The 9,250-nt window shown below is 39.7% G+C and overlaps 5 protein-coding genes across 5 annotated transcripts; all 5 read left to right on the forward strand.

Annotated features, from left to right (window-relative positions):
* The first annotated feature begins 1,577 nt into the window (after positions 1-1,577).
* eEF1beta (elongation factor 1-beta) lies at positions 1,578-2,498 on the forward strand. The gene is made up of 2 exons (XM_017146493.3): positions 1,578-1,750; positions 1,860-2,498. Exons 1-2 carry the CDS (start codon positions 1,671-1,673, stop codon positions 2,440-2,442), a joined length of 663 nt encoding a protein of 220 aa, XP_017001982.2. The 5' UTR covers positions 1,578-1,670; the 3' UTR covers positions 2,443-2,498.
* A 423-nt stretch (positions 2,499-2,921) lies between these two features.
* LOC108060689 (lysozyme) lies at positions 2,922-5,301 on the forward strand. Its single transcript, XM_017146492.3, has 3 exons — positions 2,922-3,088; positions 4,689-4,859; positions 4,931-5,301. The coding sequence occupies exons 1-3, from the start codon at positions 3,007-3,009 to the stop codon at positions 5,161-5,163; spliced, it is 486 nt and encodes a 161-aa protein (XP_017001981.1). The 5' UTR covers positions 2,922-3,006; the 3' UTR covers positions 5,164-5,301.
* A 546-nt stretch (positions 5,302-5,847) lies between these two features.
* On the forward strand, positions 5,848-6,473 carry LOC108060682 (lysozyme). The gene is made up of 2 exons (XM_017146485.3): positions 5,848-5,999; positions 6,056-6,473. The coding sequence occupies exons 1-2, from the start codon at positions 5,930-5,932 to the stop codon at positions 6,469-6,471; spliced, it is 486 nt and encodes a 161-aa protein (XP_017001974.1). The 5' UTR covers positions 5,848-5,929; the 3' UTR covers positions 6,472-6,473.
* Positions 6,474-6,677: 204 nt separating this feature from the next.
* LOC108060683 (lysozyme) lies at positions 6,678-7,429 on the forward strand. Its single transcript, XM_017146486.3, has 2 exons — positions 6,678-6,995; positions 7,059-7,429. Exons 1-2 carry the CDS (start codon positions 6,752-6,754, stop codon positions 7,292-7,294), a joined length of 480 nt encoding a protein of 159 aa, XP_017001975.2. The 5' UTR covers positions 6,678-6,751; the 3' UTR covers positions 7,295-7,429.
* LOC108060681 (lysozyme 2) lies at positions 7,421-8,679 on the forward strand. The gene is made up of 3 exons (XM_017146484.3): positions 7,421-7,565; positions 7,966-8,142; positions 8,196-8,679. The coding sequence occupies exons 1-3, from the start codon at positions 7,499-7,501 to the stop codon at positions 8,450-8,452; spliced, it is 501 nt and encodes a 166-aa protein (XP_017001973.2). The 5' UTR covers positions 7,421-7,498; the 3' UTR covers positions 8,453-8,679.
* Positions 8,680-9,250: the final 571 nt, after the last annotated feature.

The raw sequence follows: 9,250 nt of genomic DNA on the forward strand, positions 1-9,250 counted from the left end.
TCAACCAAAGACGGTTTGCTTTTAGCTTGGTTTGGTTTAGCTTTTCTTCTGAAAGTCGGTTTCGAAAAACGTTTGGAAAAAATGGTTTAGTCTTACGAAATATGTATGTACATTTTGTGTTATAATTTCAAAGAAATAGAGCTGATTACTTCTAAAGTTTTTTGAAAATTAAAGAGCGTAAGAGAGTAATATAGGTGCCTTTCCGATGACTCACAGTAATGGTAATGGATTAGAGATCTAAAAAATGATTTTTTTGCTTTTTTAAAACGCATTTCCTTTTGCTCAACAGATTTGTTCTACGTCATAATGTCATTTTGACTCATATTTTCATTTACGGAATAACAAAACAATTAGTTGGATTCATTTGAAATTAATTCTGATGTAGAAACACGGATCAGTCTTAAGGAAGCCGTGGTCAGTCCCACAAGCTAAAGTCTCTTGTGTTTTTAAACCTAATTAAGGATTCGTTAAAATTGTCGCTTATTTGCGATACAATGAGGCTGTTTCTAGGATCTATTGTCACAGTTCTCTTGCTAATGGTGCAAAAAACCAGAGCACAGATTTGGGATTGCGATTTCTTCGGCACTGTAGATCTCTCGGCAGCTCGACGGCTCTGGAATGGTTCATATTTATACGAGGGCCTTCTCATTCCCGCCCATTTAACGGGTGAATATAACTACAGGATTTTGCCTAATGGCCAGAAAGATATGGTGGCAAACCACACAAGAGGATGTGCGTGCAAACTGAGGTCCTGCGCTAGGGTTTGTTGCCCTCGAGAGAACTACATTAAGGATAATGCAGTGTGCTACTTGAACATTGAAGACCTAACCCAGATTGATCCTTATTTAATCGTGACTCTCAGCGATGGGTTAGTGTCCAGAAGGCACTCTAAAACCGATCTAATCGTGCAGTGGGATTTGCCATTGCGCTGTGACCAAATGATCTACCTAGACAGCCGGGAAAAATTGGATGATTACACTTTATTCGAGGTTTATTTACTTATTGAGTATAGTAAATAATCGGTATCTCAATCTTTAGAATGGAACCTTTGTTCGCCAGAATTACGGCATGACCCTGAATAGGCCAAACTACTGCCTCCAGCATCTTCAGTTCAGAGACGGAAAATCCAAATACATTAGTAATAAACCTAATCCCCTCATCTGCGTGATATTGCTTTCTAAAACGGAGAATTCTGCGGGTAAGTTAAAAAGTAATAACGTTTACTTGTGATTGTTGTAATGATTATTCCCTTTTAGACAACGAGGAGTAAGTTGAAGTGCAACTGGTGGATCCTTCTTTTACTTTACTTTACTACCGCGAAAGTCAAATAGTTTAAAATTATTTATTTATTTATTGGAGCTTTGTACAGAATTTTAACTTTTGTATTAAAGATCAAGCACAAAACAACCCAAACTTTGTTATAAAAAATGTTATAATTTGCAAATAAATTAAAAAATTTTATTAACGGGTTTAAAAAAGCGCGCCTTTTTATTTGATATTTTTTGAAAGTTTGTGGTTTGGTATTTTTTAATACCTTATTCGGGTTAGTATTTTTAGATTTCACTTCAAAGTGACCGTTTCACCTAGTTCTTCTTTCGTCGGCAACGTTGCGCAGAGCACGGCTACAGACTTGTTAAACGCGAATTTACCCCACAAAAAACGCATTTAAAATGGCTTTCGGTGATGTAAAGACCCCGCAGGGACTGAAGGAGTTGAACAACTTCCTGGCCGACAACAGCTACATCAGCGGGTAAGCACGCGGCGCAAAAGTGAGGTTAGGCACGGCCTTACCACGTCGGCAGAGCAGATTTATTTAATTTGAGCAAATATTAATGGGATTTACCCTCTGACCCCGCCAGATACACACCCAGCAAGGCCGATCTGTCCGTGTTCGAGGCTCTGGGCAAGGCCCCCTCTGCCGACAATGTGAATGTGGCCCGTTGGTACCGTCACATCGCCTCCTTCGAGGCCGCCGAGCGCGCCGCCTGGACCGGTGCTCCTCTGCCCCAGCTGGCCGGTGGCAAGCCCACAGTGGCTGCCAAGCCAGCCGCCGACGATGACGACGATGTGGATCTATTCGGATCCGACGATGAGGAGGATGAGGAGGCCGAGCGCATCAAGCAGGAGCGCGTTGCCGCCTACGCCGCCAAGAAGTCCAAGAAGCCCGCCCTCATCGCCAAGTCATCGGTGCTGCTCGATGTCAAGCCCTGGGATGACGAGACCGACATGAAGGAGATGGAGAACAATGTCCGCACCATCGAGATGGACGGTCTGCTGTGGGGCGCCTCCAAGCTGGTCCCCGTGGGCTATGGCATCAACAAGCTGCAGATCATGTGCGTCATCGAGGACGACAAGGTCTCCATCGACCTGCTGCAGGAGAAGATCGAGGAGTTCGAGGACTTTGTCCAGTCCGTCGACATTGCTGCCTTCAACAAGATCTAAACATCTGAGATTTTTATATTTTGAATAAACTTGAGCAAAGCGAACTAAGAAAATAATCAGCCGTTTTCACTTGTGTGTATGATTGGAAAACTTTAAAGTTCATTTAAAATTTAAACATAAATGCAGTTAAATAGGTTAAAAAACTGGACTAAAAGATTTAAGAGGCACATCATTTTACAATCGGCAAATCTTCAATAACTAGATACTGAAATAGCTTTATAAGATCCAAGAACTCATAATCAGCTATTATTTAGGACCATAAAGTATCTCGAAAGCAATTTACAAATAAGTAACTTTAAAAACCAGTAAAACAAAGCATACTTTTAATTGCAAGTTATGGATCTCTTAAGTTTATGATTTGGCTCTCACAAGTTCTCTGTTTAAGTCTTTCGTTTTTGAGCTTTCAGAGCTTGAGTCAACAAAAGAGGCAAGCTCAAACAATTCCAGCTCAGTTGATCGCGCAGCTCGACACAGTTCGGTTCTATAGACAGGTTGCAAAAACTGTGAAGCGTTTCTAGAAATTGCATTTTAAAACATATTTTTCGGACAAAAGTACTGCTCATAATGGCTGCCAACAAACTGTGCTGCACTTTAGCTATCGGCGCTCTATTGTGCCTGGGATTCGCGGCTCTCATTCAAGCTCAGGGTGAGTTAAATAAATCGAAATATATTGTATATTATATTGGCGAGAACATTTCCGTTCTTGTTATTGTTCTCGAGACGGATTTGTTACGCATTTGCTGAGATTTGCTTTTAACACGAAATACAAATACCTGATCGTCTGCATTCATTAACATTAATTAGCAATTGTAGAGACGTTTGTTTCTTTTGTTCTGCCCCAAGACATGTTTCGTTCTTGAACGGATTTCCCAGATACATTTATCCATCCATCGTCTTGGTTCGCATTTGCATACAAGAAGTATCTGGAAGTTGACAAACGTCAAACGTCCATTGAATCTCGGGGGTTTCGGATCGGTTTGAGATTTGATAATCGCGCATCTATCATTTGATACACGGGCCGTTGACTGCGTTGGCTTTCAATAACGTATCGTTGCCATTGAAATTACTTCCGATTTTTATACGTATGCCTATTACATTAAGCGGAAATTAATAATAGTATCTTTGAAAATTATCTATTAATCATTCAGAGTAATTTGCAGTGAGCTCATAACATTTCTGTTTAATAAACTAATTGTTTAACTGGCTAATTAACACAAATCGAATCGTGAAAAGGATGTAGTTTTGTTTCAAAATTTCCCCGAATCCGGAATGGAATTTTGTAGTGCAATTTGATACTCTATTGTTCAGCCCGATAAAAATCCCACCTTCGTGACAATTTGCTTCGGTGACGTTTGATTATAAGCAAAAAGTTGGAAAAACCTCTGCCTGCGTGTCGGTTATCTCAGGGCAAAGAAAACCCATTTATAAAGGGTAAATATGAAATAAATAAATATTTAAATAATGTAGAAGAAAGAAGGGTATAAAATCCATTTTTAATCTTGACCCAATTTTTAAGAAGATTGCTTTGCATAGGTCAGTGAACTTAGAAACCTCCAAGACTTACGCGTGTGTGGGTGAGGCAAAAGGCTAGAAGGCATGCTGTGCTCGATTGTTAGCCAATCTTCTCGGCTTTGCAAAGTGCCAATACTCGTTAAAAATACAAAATTTAATTACAAGAACAAGGTCTTGATAACGCCAATTTATTGACTCATCCTCGCCTACGGCCTGCCGGATTTGTTCTACGGAGATGCTTCAATGTTGCCATTGAAAGTTGCAAAACTAGTTCGGTAAAAAATGAGATGGGGACGTGAGGCTGACAGATTTCAGGTTCATGGGCGTGCAACCATCGGAATTGCTTTTCGTTCCTTGGATTTATTTTATTATATTTATGAATTTTTAAAAGTTTATGAAGAAGCCTAAAGCGGGAAAACACAAATAATAATTTAGGATTTATTCGAATACCTGTAATAAATACGATAAGATAAGTAAGATATAGACTTGTTGTGTAGGTATTTCCTAAGTTCTGATTTGTTGTTTGTGCTCTGTTGAAATTCCAAAGTCTTTAACTTGTTATAACTCTCAAAATTCAAAACATTACCAAATGCTCTAAATAAAGCGATGACATGATCTGGTCAAATATGTGTGACACAATTCGAGTTTTTGCTTTGAATTGCTTACGTTCGCGGGGCTAATCAGCAATCTGAACTGAACTGATTTGATTTGAATGATCTCTTACCCCGAAACAGATAAGCCGGTAACTGATGTGTGCCTGGGATGCATCTGCGAGGCCATCAGTGGATGCAACCAGACCCGTTACTGTGGCGGCGGAGTCTGTGGCCTGTTTCGCATCACATGGGCTTACTGGTCTGACGGCGGCAAGCTGACCTTGGGCAACGAGAGTCCCCAGTCGGAGGAAGGTGAGTACTGCAACACTCTTTTCATTTTTTATTTTTCATATATATATAATCTTGAATTAATCTTCCCTCAGCCTATGCCAACTGCGTGAACGATCCTTATTGCGCCGCCAATACGATCCAGAATTACATGACCAAGTTCGGTCAGGACTGCAATAATGATAACGCTATCGATTGCTACGACTTTGCTGCTATCCACAAGTTGGGCGGCTACGGCTGCAAGGGCGAGCTGAGCTACCAGTACCAGACGCAGCTGACCAACTGCCTCAATTCGTTCCAGCATATCGACGTTCGCAACAGCAAATAATCCCATTATCTTGCTAAATTTATGTTCTAATTAAAATTAAATATTGTAATAATTAATAATTTATGGCAATGCATTTGAGTTCGATTAAGATTGCGCTATTGAGATTGATAATAAATGACATTACGAAAAGGGAATAAACATGGTTGTTAATTAAAATTTTAATAATTGCATACAAACTGTTAAAGGGGGAATATAAGTTTTGTTAGTTACAACTTTTTCTTAGAATTTTAAAAATTCAGCAAGTAGTTAAACGATTTTATATAATATACTTTGTGTTGCACAACTAAATAATTATGTTTTATTATTTACATTTAAACTACACAATTTCAATATGATTTTCAGCAGCCTTATCGCATGCTATAAAATGTGTGAACACTTGAATATTGCATACTTTTTGCTGACAGTTAAAAAAAAATACTTAAATAATTCTTTTTAAACAATTTCTTCCTACTAAAAAATTGGCAAAGAGTTAATTATATATACATGTACAAAATTAATTTTTCTTGTAGATTCACTAAAAGTCCTAAATTGTATTAGATCCAGCCTTATAAAAGATTTTAACGGGTTCGGTTTTAAAAACTAAGGGTGAGCTGTGCTGGGTAGGTATCGTTATCGGTTTGTATGGATTTGGATGCGCCCTAGAAACCGGTATTACCCGCTAGATTGGCGGATTTACCGGGCAAGTACTCAGTTCATCGGATTCGCAGTACCATTTGCAATTCCAAGTGCAGAGGTGTTAGATGCAAGCTCTTTAATCAGCCGGAAGATGAGAATTTTCCTGGGATATTTTCTTTATTTACTGCTGGTGCTGTCGCCGTCATTAGTGCAAGGTCAAGGTGGGTTTTCGTTAAACATTTTTAAGATATATGCCTAAATATTCATTTATGAACAGGTCATGTGCTGGACAAACCCGTAACAGAGATGTGCCTCACCTGCATTTGTGAGGCCATCAGCGGTTGCAATGCCACCGCGATTTGCACCAGTCCGGAAAAGGGGGCCTGCGGCATTTTCCGCATCACCTGGGCCTACTGGGTGGATGCGGGAAAGCTGACTATTAATGGGGACCAACCCGACTCGGAAAAGGCCTTTATCAACTGTGCTAACGATCCGCACTGCGCCGCTGATTCGGTGCAGAACTACATGAAGAAGTTCAATCAGGACTGCAATGATGATGGTGAGATGGATTGCCTTGATTATGCCAAAATCCACAAACTGGGGGCCTATGGCTGTCAAGCGGACCCGCCTTATAAATTCCAGACGGCGTTCGAAAATTGCATCGAGAAATTCGAAGATGAGGGATTTAAATAAACTTATTTCACGTTATGTGTTAAAGTTTTAGTTTTTTCAACCTAAAATATATGCTAATAAAGTAATAATTTCTTTGGTAAATAAATATTTTCCGGGAATCACCTGAGATTTAAAACTAGACCGGTGCACTTCCTATTACAGCAATTAGTCACTTTTGATAGAGCTTGTTCTCGGTGCAGTGTTTAATAAAACTCAGTAGTCACCGCTGAAATCATTTCAGTTGCTAAACAATCGCGGAACGCATCGAATCGGAAGTGAATTCAGATATCTCAGCTAAGCTATGCATAATACACATATATTGCTTTTGTTACTGGGCCTAACAATTGGTGGGATCTGGGTGAAAGCTGAGAACGCGAAACCCATTACAGAACAGTGTCTGGTTTGTATGTGTGAGGCCTTGAGTGGCTGCAACGCCACGGCCGTGTGTGTGAATGGGGCATGTGGCATCTTCAGGCTCACCTGGGATCAGTGGGTGGATTCAGGAAGATTGACCATACCAGGCGACTCACCTTTAACAGATAGTTGTAAGCATTACGATTATCTTCCAAATAATATCACACATTAATCTCCTATTATACCATCTTTAGCTTTTACCAACTGTGCGAATGATCCTTACTGTGCAGCTGATACTTTGCAGAGTTATATGGTGAAATACGGGCAGGATTGTAACGATGATGAGACGGAGGACTGCTACGATTATGGAGCCATCCATTATATGGGTCCTTTTAACTGCAAAGCCGAAATGCCCTTTACCTACGAGGATACCTTTAAACGCTGCTTGAGTAGCGCTATCCGGGCTGCGAAGCGTCAGAAATCCGGCTAATCTTCGATTGCATTCTAACTAGTGTTTAGTAACTAACTTATGAGGAAGAGCCCGCGTAATTTATGTGCGAAGATTGCATAGCTAATGTAGGCGTTAATTTTGATTAATAAACAAGCGGCTGGCAGCCAACTGAAATCAGTTGTGTGGTCAACACGGCGGCAACAGGTCGGGTTCTCAATTCTCGATCGGATCCAAAGCTCAGATATGCTTCGATTACTCGTCGGTTTGACTTGTTTGTGGCTTCTGGTGGACAGTGGGTTCAGCTATGAGGGTATGTCATTTCGATCTATTCAAGTGCGCTAACCACTGTGCTAATTGAGGTGTAGTACGTAGTAGAGAGTGCTCTATAATTATGGTAATCCATTTACGTTTCGCTGTAAACCGAAGCCAGTTTATCGGAATAGCTTTATATTATAAAGCCGGCCGTTGCATCCGCCCATTTCTACTTTTCTCGTACACTGAGTTAGGAATTATTTTCTGGGAATTATTTTTAAAATTTCATTTAATATTAATAAGATGTCGATTGTTTAAAAATTTTTGACAATTTATTTATTTTATTTGTTTTTTAGTGTGCAAAAATAATTATTACTTACTCAAAAAATATTAAACTTGTAGAAACTTGCAAATTTTGAATCCAAATTATCAGATTTTGTTTTCTTGTGTGTATTTAGTGGAAAACAAACCCGTCACGGAAGATTGCCTGGACTGTCTGTGCGAAACAATGAGTGGCTGCAATGCATCCGCCATTTGTGTAAATGGGGCCTGCGGTATATTCCGGATTACTTGGGGCTATTGGGTGGAGGCGGGCCAACTAACACTGCCCACAGATACGGCCCTTTCCGACGATGGTAGGGTAAAGCTCTTCACTTTATAAATCCAAACTTAAGTATCCTTCAATTAGCCTTCACCAACTGCGTGAATCAGCCCCACTGTGCAGCCAACACGGTCCAGAACTATATGTTTAAGCATGGTCAGGATTGCAATGGAGACGATCACATCGATTGCCTGGACTTTGGAGCTCTCCATAAACTGGGAAATCTTCAGTGCCGGGAGGAGTTGCCCTATTTCTTCGCCAAGCCCTTCAACCGATGCCTAAAGGACAAGGAGCGATTGGCAGAGGGGAAGATCATCAAAAAGCAGGAGACGACTTCAACATAATTGATTCTTTATTGGTTTCTTTGCTCCCCCTTTGGCGGGGATATCTTTTTCTGTTTTTAAAACAATCCTGGTAACACATATACACATACATACATCGAAACATTGCTTATGTTTGCCGTTTGAACAGTTTCCAATATATAGGTATGGATTCTATAGATTTAGAGTTACAGATAAAGATACATATATATATATAATATATATAGAGGGGTATATGAAAACTACGTTAATTTGCTCTCGCTTTTTGTAATTTGTTAGTCAACATGTTAACATACTGGTAGTACATATTTATTAATATATCCGGATTCTGGCCTTCGTTTGCTAAAGCTTGGCTCTAACATTGGCTTGCCTTAGAGTGGTCATGGTTCTATATCTCGAGACGGGGATCTCTCTATTTAGGGGTAGCCTGTTTGGTAGTCTACTACTACTCGGAAACTTGAATGTAAGAAGGTCTATTACGGATATTTCTATCAGATTCTGTTCAAATTGAAATTGTTTCAACAACCTTTTAGTTGATAATGATACAGATGAGCTGAGACTGAGAACGAAAGGCAGCGATATCATCATATTCTTATCATATCTCTAGACGGTGAAGAGTTATGAAAGTGGGCAGTAAACCTAAAGAGAACTAAGTGGAAGTTTCAGCTTAAAACAAGAATAAATCAGTGCTTGCCAAAAGTTTATCATTCATACAAAGGATTGGCATACTTGTATTAAAAAGCTTATAATGCCAAGAATGCAGTCTAACTAATCAGGTGATTTTACGCTCGTTGAAATAATGAAAAAAGTATCAAAAACCGA

The sequence above is a fragment of the Drosophila takahashii genome, chromosome 2R, assembly GCF_030179915.1.
Source record: "Drosophila takahashii strain IR98-3 E-12201 chromosome 2R, DtakHiC1v2, whole genome shotgun sequence".
Classification (NCBI taxonomy): domain Eukaryota; kingdom Metazoa; phylum Arthropoda; class Insecta; order Diptera; family Drosophilidae; genus Drosophila; species Drosophila takahashii.